At 41.5% G+C, this 18,061-nt stretch overlaps 1 protein-coding gene across 1 annotated transcript in view; it reads right to left on the bottom strand.

Moving 5' to 3' along the window:
• The window catches only part of cacna2d3a (calcium channel, voltage-dependent, alpha 2/delta subunit 3a), a 114,059-nt gene that overhangs the window by 60,340 nt on the left and 35,658 nt on the right, over positions 1 to 18,061 (bottom strand). Inside the window, 4 exon segments of the mRNA XM_034590443.1 lie at positions 259 to 470; positions 1,035 to 1,166; positions 5,280 to 5,442; positions 16,614 to 16,673. Of these exon segments, the coding sequence (XP_034446334.1) occupies positions 259 to 470; positions 1,035 to 1,166; positions 5,280 to 5,442; positions 16,614 to 16,673 (567 nt within the window).

The raw sequence follows: 18,061 nt of genomic DNA, 5'->3' as shown, positions 1-18,061 counted from the left end.
TCCAATCATAACTGTCTCTTTTGCAATTCAAATCTTCATTCAGTCGACTGCTAATTGGTTGTGAGCGTGACAGAAGAGAAAGCTGATTCGTTCCAGTGTTGGCTCTGATCTGAGGGGGAGAGGATGTGGGCCTGTGTTCATGTGTGTGTGTGTTTGTTTGTGTTTGTGCATTTCTGACTCTACAGAAACATAGAGTTTGAGTAGTTTATGTACCCCCCTCCCTGACAGCTGTGTGTGTGCACATCTGTGTGGACTCACAGCGATGATGTTGAAAAAATCATCATCTCCAAGAGTGTCCAGGATGGAGGAGACCGTCTGTCTGGCAATGGTCAGCCTGAGGCCTTTCATGCTGCCGCTAACATCCACCAGGATCACCACGTCTTTCGGGGAGGTGGCAGCCTGGATGTACCACTTCCGGTTACGGCAGTCGAAAGCGATGACCCCGTGTTCGTCTGGCTTCCACTTGATTCCTTGAAGAGCATCACACAAGTCAAAGACGATCAATTTGCAACAGTGCTGAAGTTGCATGATTTGCACAGAAGGAAAAACAAAACGGCATCATTGTAGAACCTGTACAAAAAGGTGGCCAGGAAGTTTCATTCTTGAGCCTCAAAGGCTTTCTGCTAAAATGCACTGCTTCTTCTGTCACAACTGATTGTTTCTAAAACAGCTGTTTTTATGGCTCCCTCCACCACGTCCCAAAAATACACGTTTTCTTACTTTTAGTTTTAGTGGTATCTAGCCAGGCAGATAGAGATTTGAGATTTATGCTGGTGGCCCAGTAAAAATAGAGGTAATTTGCTCAAAGCACTGAAGAATTCAACAGCAACATTTTTTTCTTGAAACTTTTCCCATGTATTCACAGAAGTCAGCGGTTTTTATTGGGACCATTTATTAAGTAGACAGAAAGTTTGAGGCATTGAATAAACCAAATGTTAAACTTTGGAGTAGCTTTAGGATAATAACAATGGGCCATCACACACACACACACACACACACACACACACACACACACCTACTACCCATCCACTCACCTGGGTATTGCCTGAAAAATCCTTTAGCACTGCCAAAGTACTGCCATATGAGCGATGGGTCTCTCTCAAAGTTATCCACGAACACTTTATTCAAGGCCTCAGACCAGAACACACCGTTGACAATTGCAGAATCTAAAAGAGAAAAAAAAAGACAAAATATGCAGGGTGAAAGACAAGTGTGAAGAGGAGACAAGTGGCACTATTTTAATGCAGCCTTGTACAGTCCAGGAGGTTGAAACAGGTTTTCTCTAGTGGCCGCTCATCCAGTCATATCATTTCACACACTGCGCCTCCACAGATCACTATCAGGGCCGATTCATTACACAGAGATGCAGGCAAATGTTAGGGACAAGATGAGGAGACAGAAAAGGAATAAGAGAGAGATAAAAGAGAATAAGAAAGACTGCAGAATATTCTGCCAAACTGTTTGGACAGAATTAAGCTCAGACATGTATCAGCTCAGACTTTAGAAAATCTAGTTTTGAAAATAGCATTTTTATTTGCAGTAGATAAAAGATGGAGCTAAAACACAATAACTCCACCTCAGCTGTTGGGTTCACAGTTAAGTTGGGCGCACTAAAATTTACTAATTCCATTGTGATGAGCCTATTATATGATATAATGAACTCACATGTGGGTAATTCAGTTCATGTATGATTTTTGTTATTGATGGCCATTATCTGAGGTAAAGGTTGTATGGTAGTAGCAGCTTGTGGACACACATACCTGCGAGCTGCAGCAGCTCAGTGAGGTTACCATCATGCACAGGTAAGATACGAGTAATACTTGATAGATGGCATCCATCAACTTATTCCTGTTTGTCATATCCTCACAAATGACCCTCAGGTCGCGGCAGACTGTCGAGAACCGATCAGCTGCTTGTTTTAGTTTAACTCCTCCTGCCCTGAGTGGATGTTTGATGTCTTGCTTTGCACAGCTCAGCTCCGGCAAGCTCCAGTCCAATTTAACCCCTGAGTGTTGGGGCAAATCTTCTTTGAGATTGTCATTTAATAGAAAAAAAGGTATAAAACAAAGGCATTAGAAGCTCAGTATGCGTTACACAGTCGGCCAGCCAAACCATTTCTTTTTTATATACTCCAGTATGTCTGTAGTTACTTCTCTCTGCCTTTGTAGGGCAGTATTGATGTGTGCACATATGTAACATACAGTGTGAGACTGTATATTCTACCTTTAGCTTTTTCCTTTTAATTCTCTCCAACCTGACTGTAATAGATGGTGGAGCATATCCAATCATTTGAGCTTGTTTTCCTTTCACAGACTAAGAGACAAATGAGTGTAACTGTTTCACAACCAGACAGCCAAGCTTATTACGGCTGCTTACTACCACAATTTTTCTTGGCTCAGGAGCGCAGAAGGGAAGATGGAAGCAGAAAGGGATGAGCCGACAGACAATCATACAGCGAGACGGATACACAAAAGCCTTCACAGAGAGATAAAAAAAAAAAGAGAATCCAGGAGGGCAGACGGGAAACGCAGGCAGAAAATCACTCATAGACAGACAGACAGAGAAGCACCTAATGGACAGGGAGAAAGAAAAGGAGATAACAGATTTCCCATCATCTCCTATACTGGCAACATTGTTCTGCTGTCAACAGTCATGCCAATAAGCCATGATTGAATTAGTCTTCTGGAAGTTAGCGCCCTACAGCCCCCTCCTGATAGTAAACACCTATCCACCTCCACGGAGTGAAGTCTCAAGGAGGCTGGATTTGATCCAGGCTCCATTTACACAGCGATACAGTCTCTTCTGGTGCAGTTTGAGTGTCTATTACAATCTCAACTCATCATGATGAGGGAGAAGGTACGAGCCCTGCTTTCCCCCTAAGCTGTCATTTAAATTCATCTCAACTAATGCAGTCCTTAATTTAAACTTATCAAAGGAGCTCGAATGATTCACATATCATTACATTCACACACACACACACACACACACACAGCCGTGTTCTCAGATTAAAAAGTAGAAGTGTCTTGATTTCCCACTGCACCACTCCGAGCGATCTAAGCTGAATCCATCTTTATTTGGTTACTTACGGTGATTATGGGGGGATGGTTCTAACAAGAGGAGGAGAAACAGGAGAGAGGTGAGGAGCAATGTGTGTTTGTGTGTATGAGTGAGTGCGTGTGCTCATGTGGACACTTCTTCGTGTCAGAGACTATAAATGTAAGTACCGTATACGGACATTAGAGTGTATCGACCTGCCGTTAACGTGAGCGTGGGTTCAATGCAGCCGTGGTACATGATCCTGTCATGTAGCCTCATAAAGCCTGATCGTGGGAGCTGGCGTTTTGCTTAGGACGGAAGTTTGGAAGATGGATGTTTGATGAGGTGCATTCCTCCTGCGATTAATCTCTGGGGGCACAAAGCTTTCTGCTATCAAGGACTCAACCTCCAATTCATCACTGCTGCCACCGAACCATTTATGAAGTGCACAGGCTACAGCCAACACCTCGGCAGCATAAAGAAAAGCTTCAGATGACGATGATGTAGTTCGTGTGAGGAAAACGCAGCTGCTCCGTTCATATCAGCGAGACCACAGTGTTTACACAGGAGGCTTCCAATGAACAGCGCCCCACCCGGAGGTATGCGCTTGATGATGGCCGTGCCCAACACTTGGTACTGGGGTGATAACATCAACAACTTATCACAGGTTCCCAGTGGCACATGTGGCTTCCATGCTAATGTGCTATGCTAGCTGTCCATGCAATGCTAACAGCAAGTGCACATGGAATAAAACTCCACAAGCAGATGACCACACAACAGCTTCACAAACTGCCTCTGCCTCCTCTCTCCAGGCTGGTTTTAACATTTGATATCAGGCAGAACCTCTACTTGCATGTACGTCAAATACGGGATTTGATCAAATATTTTGCACAATTTGATTGGAAGGTGCCTCCAACATGGCTGTGCAAGTGTTCCATGACTTCATTGGCTGAGCATGTATATTCAAGTGCAGATTATTGGTAGATCACTTTCTATTAATGGGGTTGACCTCCTGTTTGCTCATGAAGGTGTCGAATTTTGTCTAATATTGTTATAATTTCATGGGCACTGTTTTGGGCAGTATTTACATCCTTTGATGTATTGCTCATCTTTTTACCAACACCTATTGCAAAACCACCCACACTAACGTCTCGGGTGAAAGCAACCACACAGAATTGACTACACATCAGTCATACAGCAATGTCATATAGAAGAGTTCAGATTTGTCATTCACGATGCTAACAGTAGCCCTTCTGTGGTACTACTTGGGCAAACCTTTAAACCAAATTAATTCCAATACAAAATAATTCACAGTAAATGAAAATGTTCCCCATGCTTTAAAGAAATGTTCACAGAATCATTTCCTTGCCCCAAACCAGGCCTCTCAGACCCTTTCTGCACAGTGAGAGTACACAAACATGCTCCCTGTTGTCCCAGCTATGTAATTACTGCACATTACTGTGAACAAACCCAACCTGCAGATCAAAAACATGTAAAGTTGTCATGGGCTACGTTTGGAGATAATTTTCAGCAATGCCACCAATGCAAGTATATGTAATGTCCCCAAAAGTGATCTGTGCGTATGTGTGTGTGTGTGTGTGTGTGAGAGTGCATATCTGTGCATGCACATGTGCACATGCAATTCTGCTCATTTGCCTGAATCAAATCAAAATGACTCTTCTTCTCCCTGTGCCGCTCTGCCGGCCCGCCAACCTCCCTCTCCGAGCACTTTCATTCAATTCCTCTCCACTTTATTCACTCTCCTCCCGTCACTCTCACTCTCTTGCATTTTCTCCTTTTTCCACACAGCTGTAATTAACCTACTTTCTTTCTCATTTACTCTCTCCTTCTTTTGCTCTCCCTCTCTCTCTCCAGCTGGGTTAAGCCGACATGACATTCACTCTGTCCACTGAGCATTGTACAAGGCCGTGACTTGATTGGTCGGACTTGAGTGGATGGTAAATCAGCAGAATATCCGATTATTCAACTGCTAATTAAGTCAGTGTGTGGTAGAGATGATCCGCAGAGTTAGAGTTAATGAACTCAAATCCTCCTCCTGACACAGGCGTACATCCATGTGCACCAACACCCACACTTACTACTGTACTGAGCTATGTTCATTTCAGAGGATTTCAATCATGTACATTATCTAAATTACCGAATGATTCAGCAAAAGGATATTGTCATGGTGTCAAACCTTTTCTGCACATTTGTATTTCTAACACCTTTCTTGCTGGACGTACCTTTGTTATACATGTTGGTGGGTACCTGGACCGTGCTGAGGCTGAGGTTGACTGACAGGTTGTTAAAGTGGTCAATGGGTTGCAGGATGAATTCTCCTCCAAGCTCTACGCTGTTCCCCTCCTCATCCACCTCATTGATCAGCACTGCATTGAAGTATTCATACTGGAAATGAGAAGAGAATATAGGGAGAGAAGGCAACAAAGGTGAGATTAAACACAATCGAACACACAATGCCAGACCAAATACCTCAATAAGGGTTGTGTATCTCAGTTTCAGCATATTCAACTTGTGTTATTACTATACAGGATGACTGAGTCACCTAAGTGCTGAGTCAGAGAGCAGCTTGTGTACTGAGGTAACCGGAATCCATGGATCATCTCATGTATGCATGTTGCTACAGTGGAAAGCTGCTGAACAGACAAATCTCTCCTCAGCCTCCATGCACTCCCTTCCGAGCTGCAGATGCTGAATTTGGTGCTCTGGCTCCGCTGTATTTTTAGTGCTGCGCATACTGGGGAGACTATTAATAAATCATGGCGCTAGATAAATATAGAGCACATGGCTCCCTGCGTCCCAGAAGCTCTGAAGTCTGAGATACCACACAGGGGCACATCCTACAAAGGCTGTAGCTGATGCAGAACAAAAGACAACAAATAGATGAAGATGCTCCTGCGATTGAAAAGAGAATTTGACATTTCAGTCCAAAATCCCATTTGTACTTTTGTCTGCTCACATGTAAAATAACTACACATACATCTACATTAAAATTAGACAGACAAACTAAGTCAATACACACTGAAACCAGTGGAGTAGATCTGAGTTATCTTCATGCAAGTTCATCATGTGGACTTCAGTCTTAGAAAAACAGGCTCTTGACATGTTCACAGTGTGTCACTGCAAAAGCACAGGTGCAGTCATATTAACAGGATTCCTACACAGATTCCTACTTTTTTCTTTTTCTATATTACACATACAATGGCTGAAAATCAAAGTCAACAAACCCTTTGTCTAGGGTTTAGGACGGAGAATGCTGCACCTTGTACAGATTGTAAGTCCTATGAGGCAAACAGTGAGCGTGGGCTCTACGAATAAACTACTGACTTTCCTATGATGCATCACAATATTGTAACCTATTTACCAACGTATGAAATAGCTATTGATTAAATAAAGGCTGTGAAGCCACTTTTATAAGTCTGTACAAAAACCTTTTTTCATTTCAAACTTTGATCGCACCTGAGCTCTAAAATAGATGTGTCTTCACCACAATGAAATAATAACAACAAAGTGATAATGAATACATCATAGTTCTGTTTAACACACTTGACAAGGATAAAGATATATATTTTGCTGAACAACATCTATTCTTCCCTAAATAAAAAAACCTTTTTGACTTTTCTCACTGTTGGTGGGAACGGCAGCAGCACTGCTTCAAATTTCTACTGGAGGTGAATAGTGCTGATTATATGGCACAAGGCCAAAAGTGATTTCTCTTGTAATGACAAAGAGATTAGGTTTGAAAGGGCCTCTAAAAAGAATGAATTGACATTCTCAAGAGTCCTGTACAAAGCCTCAGTACACGTGTCATCATTCACAGTGGGACAGACACTTTTTGGGACTTTGACGTCTGAGGGCATGGGCGAGACTGAAAAGACTGCAGGTTTAAAGAGAAAGACTATTTGTGCGGGGAAAACAGCGCACATTGTTAAAGTCAACATACCTTGCGGATATCTAAAAAGCCTGTAAACCTCAAACTTGTTTTTCTGCCCTCACACTTACTTAACCTGACTCTTTCCACGGTATTCTTCAATCAATACCCACCCCTCTACCCTACCGTCTCTCTATTCTCGCACCAGTAACCTTCATTTGGGCTAAATCTTTCCGGCTCCTCCTGAGGAAAACCACCATCCCCTCAGCCTAATGCAAAACACAGATAAAGCCATCAATTAGGCTGGCAAATGCAGCGCCTATCAGTGTAATTAATCAGGCCTGATTAGGCTTATTAGCGCTTTTATCAAGGGGAACACTGCCATTTGAAGGTGAGGGAGCAGGGTGTTGCATATTTCTGCCGATATTTCCCCTCTTCTCTTTTACTTGGCTCAGCATATCCCTTTGTGGACATGAAATTTAAAATTACTTTACAAAGAATTACTGCATGTTTCTTGTCTTTCACTGTCCATTTTTTTCAAACTTCAGGCAATTACATTCTTTCATGATTCACATAAGACTTTCAGCACTTGTTTATAGAGCAAATTTGAATTTAGTCACAACTGCCTGTGACCAAGTTGTTAGGCAATAAGACAGATGGGGAAAATCATGGTATGTACAAAAAACTGTGAAGCAGATGAGGACAATGCTCGTTCAGATTAAATGTAACATTGCTGGTGACCCTAGTAATATTTTTTATATTTTAAAATGCAGATTTGAGTCAATGATACCAACAGATTTTACATGTGCCATTATATAACATGTCAGGATGAATTCTTGATCGGGTGAAGCATGAATTTGCTATTAAATCCAAATTCACAGTATCGCACATTTGGGGGCTAACATCTTGGCATGCATGGGAAGGATCACTATTATATAAACTAAATAAATTTGGTCCTAAAATCGAGCCTTGAGGGACCCCCAACTGTACAACCAAATCAGGGACACTTATTACTTGCGCTTGGACATTGTTTCCTGTTATTTAAGTAAGAGTCCATCAATGCATTGACAGATAAAACTAAATCTAAAAAGTTATGATTTGTCAAATGCGTCCTCAATTCTAAAAACAACACTGACAACACTACCCTGATTAAAATGAGGTTTGATTTGTTCAAGGAAATTGCAACTTGACGTTGATGCAATTCGAGTGAACAAGGACATTTAGCCTCCTTAGATTTAACAGTAGAAAACAGTTGCCACTGACACAAGTTATGAGATTAAATCTGTTGAGGTTGCAGGAATTAAAACCCTCCTGTAAATGGTGCAGTGAGAAAAATGGAGAAACTGCAAACTTTCTCTTCAAGTCTTGAATCCGATGTTGTCTGACTTGCTCACTGACAAATAACTTTCTGTTTTCCCCACTTGGCAGCAGAGATCCCAGAATTTAACTCAACCTCACCAAAAGCTGACAACTAAGATACTTGAAAAACATTGCACAAAATGTGGGCATACCGACAGCAACACACATAGGCACACATTGTGACACATGATACACTGCACCTGCAGAGGACCAGACCCCATTGCGTCTTCACTCTGTTCTCTTTCTGCCATTGTCTAGTTAGTACCTGTTCTATCTTTCCCTCCCGACCTGATTTATCCCTTTTCCTTCTCTGGCTGAGCTTCTTTCCTTCTATGCATTGTTCACTGGCTGTATGCAGTTCTCCCCAGGTTTCCCACCACCCTCTGTCTACTATGGGCTCTCTCATACATACAGTTCTCATTGGCAAAGGTTCAGCTACTATCAGCTGTATCTGTGCCAACTGTGAAGCTGTCTCGGTCTAAAGCTCACGTCTATCCGTTTGGTTGTTAGGGACAATAAGAAAATGAGGTAGATCTCTACACCCAAAGCATTTTTCCCCAAACACAGGTAGTAAATCAGCAAAGTATTTTTTTAAAACATGTGAAAACACATGCACGCATATTTATTTTACACACAGGTTTGCACAGCTATCCATTAGGACTTTGACTTGTGTGCTTAACCAAAACTTTGCCCTAACCTTAACCATGACAAATACACATCTTACCCTTTACCCTAACCAGACCTCAGAAATTATGTTTTGCATCATCAAGACTGGGCTTAATAGTCTACTGGTCCTGAGAAAGTCATTGTTGAAGAAAAAAGTAAACACACAAACACACACACACACACACACACACACACACACACACACACACACACACACACACACACACACACACACACACACACACACACACACACACACCAAGCTTGTACAATCTCAAAATCCAAGACAGAAAACAACAGTTATTAATGACTCAATTTGTAGGAACAATTTAAATTGAGCAGATGTAAGAGTCTTGAAGGACAGTGAGAGAAAAGCCAGAGAAGAGAGAAAACACCATCAGAGGCATTAGTCCTTTCAAACACAGGGACTATAAACTAAAGTTTAAAAAGTAAAACAAACAATGGTTAATGAGTCTGCTAATAGACTTATTTAAATTCACAGCATGTGGGCTTTAATTTGGATTAAAATTGCACCCATCAGCCTTTGAGTTTCAATAGTGTGGGAGTGTGTGTGGGTGTGTGAGCTGAGGCAGGGGCATAGTGTGTGAGCGTGCGTGTGTTGTGTGTGTTGTGTTTATCCAGGCGTGAACCCGAGCACCATTTGATTTGTGTGTGTACAGCAGTGGTGGAAATGTGCGTGCCTTTGTGTGCATGTGTGTGTGTGTGCGTGTGTGTGTATATGTTGAGTAAGTCAATTATGCCGTCCCAGCATTACAGTGAAGGAGTGCCCAGTGCCACTAATGCAGTCCCTGATCATGGTGTTAACAACCTGATCTTTAACGCTGGAGTGCATTACGCTGAGAGATCGCACATGTACTATCAGCAGCTACTCACTCAGTGTGGGGCAGACGTGGAGGGAGAGGATGGGGAGGGCTAGTGGAGGGGGAGCACTGCCCGTTTCAAAATATGAGCCAGAAGAATGAATACGTTTGTGATTTTTAACCGGCATTGCTGCATTGAGTTTGATATGTATGAATAAACGTATTCAATAACATTAGGGAGATGACTTAATTTGGCCAAAATATACATTACCGTGCCATTTTTGGCCTTAGTTTAACTGCAATGTATTCATTTTGGCTTTTGTTGGGTTTATTGTATCTGTAAGTCTTTTCATCTCCCAAGTGTAAATTTGGAAATTATTTAATTCTTTAAGTTAATTAAGTTTTGTAAATGTTTTTAAAGAAATGCCTATTAATTCAGACATTTATGTATTTACAAAAGCAAAATTCAAAGGTATGTCCCATCATCAGGTCTGAAACTATTTGTTTTTGCTTTAACCAATAATACAAATTATTACAGGACAGCAACATTGTCATTGACCGTGTTCCTTCAGCATCAATTGTGCATTTGTGAATTACAGAACTCAAATTCACAGAATAATATGATAACCTTCTTGATTCATTCTTCATTACTGAAGATCATCAAATGGAACATACATGATACACAATACAGTAACAATAATTGTCTAATCACATCTTTAAATCTGTGTGTACATTGAGTGTACACACAGATCTGAGTGTACATTTTTTTGGAATACATATTTTAATAAGAAGCATTTTAACATATAATATGTCTCCTTACAATATCCCTTTTACCAAATCATCTCCGCTTTCAACACCTTGAAATGGTCTCAGTCGGTTAAGCTTTCTAACTAAACCTGCTTCAGTGCTTCCGTGGACATGTGCAGTTAACTGGTTTCTACAGACTTGTCAGAATCGTTTTGGGAGTGCTAAGTGAGGAAGGTATTACAGTCAAGAGCACACACTTAATGCTGACTTTAAATACTGCTATTTCCCTGCGATCACTTTGAGTTCAGTGGGTGTCTCCTCAAGCTACACCATTACGACGAGCAATGTTGCTAGTGGGCGCCTTTATTTATTTATCATGTGCCTCTTCTTTTAAGCATTTGGGATTTCTTTTTGAAAAGCCTCCGATATTATGACCAACACCATATATGCGCAACCTGCATACGCTCACATACAAATAAAAACACCTACTGTTGATTTTGATAAATACCCTTTTTCGCAAAGAGCACAACAATGAGTCAAGAGCCTCAAGGGGCAAAAAGAGAGTGAGACAGCGGGTGGGGGGGCGGTGTTTGAGCGTGACGGCCCCCCCTCTGGTGTTCACTTTTAACTCTCATCTCCACTTCAGCTCCACTCCTCCTTATACTCTTTCTTCATGGTGGGGAAAATGGGAAAAGACGCCACTCCCCGAGTGTGGAAATGAGACTGGGAAACAACCAGGGGGCCATGGATACAGGTACTGAGTGAGTAAACAAGCCAGCAGAGTGAGTAAATAACTTGGAGGAGAGGCCAAGTGAGGGTTCCCTGAGTGCGCTGTGCTGAAAATCCCTCTTTGAGCATCTTATACCTTGTGCACAGTCACTCTGAAAAAATTACAGCATAGCTTCTTTTCTCCGTCTTCAAAAAATAATCATTAATTTGATAAGTGGACACAGACTCTCTCGTGTCAGGTAAGGGAGAATTTACTTTTTTGTGTTTGTCTGTGTGTGTGTAACACAGCAAAGCTCATGAAATCAAATGTTAACAATACATTTATGAAATCCTAAAGCAAAATAAAGGCATCTTTAATTTTGAGACAATTCTTGTTGTACAATATCCCAGGAAATAATAGAATGGGGGTTTCCCTTAGTAAGTCCAGCTGTAGAGGAACTGACATGACCTTTTCAGTTTTTCTCTCAGTGTGATTTATAGAAAACAGTGTTTAGCTTTCATTCTTAGCTGCATGGCAAGTAGCATTACAACTCTTTGATTTCCTGGTTGAAATTGAATTTGTTTTCTTAAAGGTTTATTGTTAGAAGTGTTAATCTAAATAAAACTGGGAAACATCATATTGTGTATAAATCTTTTTTTCAGACTTCCAAATACTATGGATCTGATGATTCTTTATGCTATAGATTGGTGAAATAAATATATAAGTTAGTCTGGACAGTGTATGAGAATATGTTTCAATTAAAATACTTATTTATTCTGAAACTGATTAATCCTTTCAAAGAGTCGTTCAAGGGACTTGTCCTCAACAGCCACAACTTTCATTCTCAGTGTTTTTACCTATGATGATGACAAATTTAATGAGTTGAGTGTTTTAATGGTGCGTGAACATTTTTGTCACTGATCCCAGGTAGCACACTGTCAGTCTGTGAGGAACCTCTCTGAACTCCTGGTTCTGAGTTTTGTGGACAACTGTAACTTGAAAATCTTTGTGTCTGGAGTCGGCAGTGGGTGGGTGAGAGAAAGCAGTGTGTGTGTAAGTGTGTGTGTGTGTGGTATATTTGTGCACTACATGTTGGGCAGTCAAGGCCAACTCTTGAGTAAACCGCTTAAAAACCCTGAATTCACATCACTGGCCGTGCATGCGACTGGACAGCAAAAATACTCTTTTTTTTGCCAGTCGTAATACAAGCACATTGGCAAACTAACAAGCATGTGGCCACCTCTCTGCACTCTATGGTAATACCCTATAGACAGGAGTGTAGAACAAAAGTGACAGAGAGGGGGGGGGGGGGGGGGGGGGGGGGGGGGGGGGGGGGGGGGGGGGGGGGGAGATTAAGCACTTCTCTCCCACTGCTCCCACCAGACTGGGGCTACATTTTCAGTAAGCATCGGGTTTGGCAATTGGCTGTTTGTCTCCAGCCTCCAAGGAAGGATTTTACTGGCTGCAGAGGGCATAGGAGGCTGCTCTCTGATTTCCTATTTACAGTACATGAGCACTGCGGGTAAAAGAGCGAGGGAGGAAAATTGCAGCAGATTACCGTGCCAATTTCACATGGAAGCAGAGGAGCTCTGGAAAGGATAGATAAGGAAATTCCTATCAAACCGCTGCCAGCCAAATATGTATCCAATGGCAAAAAAAAAAACACACACACACACACACACACACACACAAACATTTTATAATAAACCTCGAATAGTGATGGAGGAGGTTTCACCCTACAGCGTGGATGTGGTATTTTTAGCACAACTGGTGATAATTGCCGTCTATTCACCATGTTGTGCAGTAAAAAGCTCTATTAGAAATACCACCATCAGAGCTGCGCACGCAAACACACAGGTGCAGACACACAAGTGCACATGCATATTCACATGTCGCTTGTTTGTGATCGCGACTAACGAACGCTCAAATGTTTAATTTTACGCTCCGCCAATTCGAAACAAAATTAGCAATAAGAAATGAATGGCTGCGACATTAAGAGGTGCTGACAAAGCTGCTTAACTAAGGATAAATACCAACACACACCCACACACTCGTTTACGCACAGACAGAGATACACACACCAACAAGGACACACTAACATAGATGCAGAACAATAGCATAGTTGTTATTATTGCTATTCATTTGTGACAGGAGTCAGGAAACAACATGGAACATCTTACATTTGAACCAATCAGCCACAATATTAATTCTCATTTTACTTGTTAAATTACATCAATTTTAACTATAACATGATTCTACACACCATGACTCCACCCTGCTGGTGGACCGGCAGCTGTTAGAAGCAGCAGTGGTGAAAACGAGGAGGAAGAGGGTAATGATAAAGATGGAGATGATGAAGTCTGATTAAGATGATGCTAACATTATGGTCAGGCACCAGGCCGACAAGCTTCTGGCAGGTACATGAGATTGTCATCATGTCCCTCTGTCTGTCCATCCCGATCCCGTCCTCTTCCAACTTTTTTTTATTTGCTAATCCCATATTTTTGTCACCTTACATTTACAATACATAAAATATGTTGTTGAACAAATGTATTTATGCTTGATAATGGTACATCACGCTGTCCTCAACACTGTGGAACTTTACACTACACACTATAAGCTCTTTACCGTCCATCAGCTCCGTAGCTGTGTCATTAAAGCTGAAACAGAGGGACGCTTTGCCGGGCTCATCTCATCGGTGTAAAGCAATTACTGGCATAAAGCGACACTGTGAGCCCACACAGTGTCACTGCCCCTCAAGCACGCGCACACGCACGCACGCACACGCACGCACACGCACACACGCACACACCCTAGTAAGTAATTTTGCAATGAAATGTTGCAATTTTCTTTTCAGGCTGATATCAGTGGCTGAATCAACAGGTACACGAGAATACGTGATCCATTTTCCAGAGGGTGTCAGGCAGCAGAAAGTGAAGTTGTTTTTTTACAGTTGAAAAAAATCCTCTTTTTTTTAAACATTGTATGACTGTGGTAATATCCTGTCTAAATTTGGGAGGCATCCATTTCAGTGAAAATCTGTTAATCTGCCGATTATAGAAACTAATTTATATTTTCTTACACAGAACACCACTTCAACTGTCCCTATCTGCCAGTAATAATGTTTATTTTCATCATAAAGTGCCTCTATTTTCTTGATTAATTGCTAAGTGAAACAATACTCAGGAAGATTCCCAGGCCTACAGTATAAACTGTCTGGTTTTGTAAAAAAGATATTGAATTTACAACGATACAAAACTCAAATCAGAACTTCAGTGCACAGTAAAGTGCATATACCTCCGACAAGGCCCAACAATTGCCATAGATTCAATCAAGCTGAGCCAAATTGCACACACTCATAGATATCAGTTCCCTGAATATGAATAAATATGATTTCTTTTTTCATCAAGATCCATGAGTTATTGTGTGAGAAACCAGTGAAAACAAACAAATCAAAAAAGCTCCATCTCACGATGTTAAAGAAAAAGGGTTAAAAAAATGACCGATACCACATCCTTCTGCTACTTTTTCGGGATAAGATGAACAACCATCTTGACTGTAATTACTGCGTCATGATTATGTGCCAATCATTCAAGTTGTATGAAATATGGCCACGATTTCCCTTCTGTTCCTGAGTGTTGCTGTTATAGAGCAGTGTTTTTCTAGCCACAGTGAAGTTGACCTTTGACATTTTGAAGATTAAAATGATATCACTTCCATCATTGTATCATATTAGACATTGTTGCTGGATGAATTATTGGGTTATGGCTAAATACTAATTTTGTCCAGGTGAACATTTGGGCCAAATTTGAAGAAATAGGACAAGACCGACACCCTGAATATATAACGCCTCAGACCACAACTATCGCCAGTGTGGAAAAAATAGAAAGCAGCATATCCTCCCATTAGCAAAGCTGGAAACAGACAATGTTTTGAGATTTTGCTTTAAGAATAAATTAAACTATGAATTCATTTTCTGTTGAACTCTAGTTACCTACATTAAATAATAAATGTGACCATACAAACCGAATAGGCCCACCGGTAGCAGGTCTTGCTAGATGAGGTGTTAAAGGTTAATGTGTAAAAGTAGCAAAAGTTGTGGGGAATCAAGCGTGTGACCGAAAAAAAAAAAGAAAAGAAAGAAAAGTGCTGCGAGAGAAAGATTCAGAGCTGGACAGCAGTCAGTGGTGAAGTTCAATAATTGATCCTCCTTAATAATCCATGGCAGCAGAAAACCACAGGGCATTCACTGTAATGTCTTAAAGAGCTGACAGAGTAAACACGTACTCACCGCCACCGGCACACATAACACACACCACAGAGTTTAAAAGTAGTTTAGCCGCAAATTCTCCCGAGTCGGCTTAGCGTCATATTTCCTCTTTAAAAGTCAAGTTACTGTTGTTGCTCCTCCTACTTTAATAAACTCTGTTCTGAGATGGGTTCGATGCGCAGCAAACCCAGGCAAGTGCACACAACCACACACTATCTCTCTCTCTCTCTCTCTCTCTCTCTCTCTCTCTCTCTCTCTCTCTCTCTCTCACACACACACACACACACACACACACACACACACACACACACACACACACACACACACACACACACACACACACACACACACACACACACACACACACACACACACACACACACACAAGCAATACGAAGCTGCAAAATTAAAGCTTCTCAAATGGATTTGAGGCAGAACCATGAGAGCAGAGGCTGAGTTGGGGGGTGCGTTTGCAGATATGATTAGCTGAATGCATTTGCCCAAGTCTGCAAAACTGAGGGTGGAACTCCCCGGGAACAGTTTAGAATGGGTTGAGTTTTTGAGTAGGACTATAACAGTAATCAAATACCAGAAATAATCGATAATTCTATATTTTAGACTGAAAATTGGTCACAGAGTAAATTCTGGATATACAAGGATGAATTACCTCAATTCTGAAGACAATCTGAATATGTATAATATCTAATGTCTGCCCATGCAAATGTTCACTTGGTCTCAAGGATTAAAGGTCAAGGTTGCTGTAATTTCAGAAAACACTTTTTTTAATGAATGCAATACCCCCAGAATACTTTGAGGAAATTGCTCAAACCTTCACTTGGACTCAGGTATGAACTAATTAGATCACATTTTATTAAATTCCTTCAAACTCTTGACACGTTATAAAAGTCTGTGCAGACATGCAAGTAAACTGCAACTTGACTGGTTTGTGGCGGCATAAGACCATGAAGGGGTGACTTCTATTTTTCACTGACATCTGATCCCAGAAGCACTGGTTTCTCTCGGATGAATCAATTTTAGTGCGATTTAATAAATGATCTTGCAAGAACAGGAAATAGACCAGTTTATTAGAATGGTCAGAATAAACAGCAGACGCACCTGTAGGTCTGGATCCTCCTCGTGCTGCAGGTGGGCTTCCTCGGCTGCCTCCACCAGTCTCTACAAGGGGGGGGGGGGGGGGGGGGGAGAGCAGAGAGATAGCACAGCCTTAGCACAAAAGTGAATTGATTAGAGGGTCAAGAAAATAACAAGCGCAGCAGACACATCTATACAGAAAGTAGTTTTACAGCTGGCTTTACCCCAAAGCCTTGGAGCCCCGAGGACACAGATAGCAGACAGACTGACAGCAGACAGACTTTTGGCCATCTTGTGAAAAGAGACTATTTTCCTAAATGGTTCAGCAGTAAAGGTAATGAGTGCCTCGGGTCCTTTGGACACCACTACAGCAATCTCCATCATCACTTCATGCAGTTTTACACATGCACTCAACGACACGCATGTGCACACACACACAGATACTCTATCAGCACCCTCTTGCTGCTACCGTCTGCCGTGTGTGCCTGTAGGCTAGTGCTGGTATATCTGGGTGTTCAAGTCAACTCTCTACCTCTCTCCGTCTCTCTCTACCTCCGCCTCTATCATTCACTCTCTACCTCTCTCTCTCTCTCTCTCTCTCTCTCAATCTCTCTCTTATGGGAACAATCATCGTTTGAAAACTGTTTTTTTTTTTTAAACGCAGACAACATGATGTCATGTCATTCTCCAACGAAAGACAATGAAGAAGAAATGTATGCTGCACTTCTCCCATGATTCCTTTGCGCAGTGGCAACGAGGGGAAAGACACCTCACAACATAATTTGAATCGGAATCCAATATTAACACTATATACATTATATGGATGTTTGCTTAAGAAGCACATGTCATCCTCATAGACTGTACATAAAGATAGACGCAGCGAGGAGTGACATATCCCATTGAATGATTGAAGAGGGGTGTTATTATTGTGTCAAAGATATTTTGTTACATTATTAATTCTTCAGCCAACAGACAAGCAGGAATCCCTCATTACTGAGACGGAGCAGATGGATGTTTGGCACTTTTACTTGATGAGTCACTTGCTGTTGATTCATGTTTTGCTGCTTCTCTTATTGATTATTCATTCAAGGACTAGTGAGTGTGTGTGTGTGTGTGTGCATATGTGGGAGTTTGTGTATATGAGTGAGAGAGTCGTGTTGCCTTCCAGGGAGATTTGTTTTCACTGCTTGTACGGATTCCCACGCAAGTACACAAGACTTGGTCACATACGTCATACACACATACTCATGTACACATATGTCTAGATCTTTATAAATTGAGTCACTGAGGCAGTGTATTCAGGGTTGTTCATTCAGAGGCAACACAATTCCTGCAGAAGTTTCTCATCAAGGACCAGCAAAGTGAAGGTGAGGTTATGATCAGCGCTTTCTGCTTTTACGAGTTTGACTAGCATGGTGGCTGAGAGGTTGAGGGAGGCAGATGATTTTGGAGGAAGTCTGTGATGAGTAAAT

Source organism: Hippoglossus hippoglossus, chromosome 7 (genome assembly GCF_009819705.1).
Source record: "Hippoglossus hippoglossus isolate fHipHip1 chromosome 7, fHipHip1.pri, whole genome shotgun sequence".
Classification (NCBI taxonomy): Eukaryota; Metazoa; Chordata; class Actinopteri; order Pleuronectiformes; family Pleuronectidae; genus Hippoglossus; species Hippoglossus hippoglossus.
Note: the sequence above shows the minus strand (reverse complement) of the source record. Positions and strands in the feature narration are given on the sequence as shown.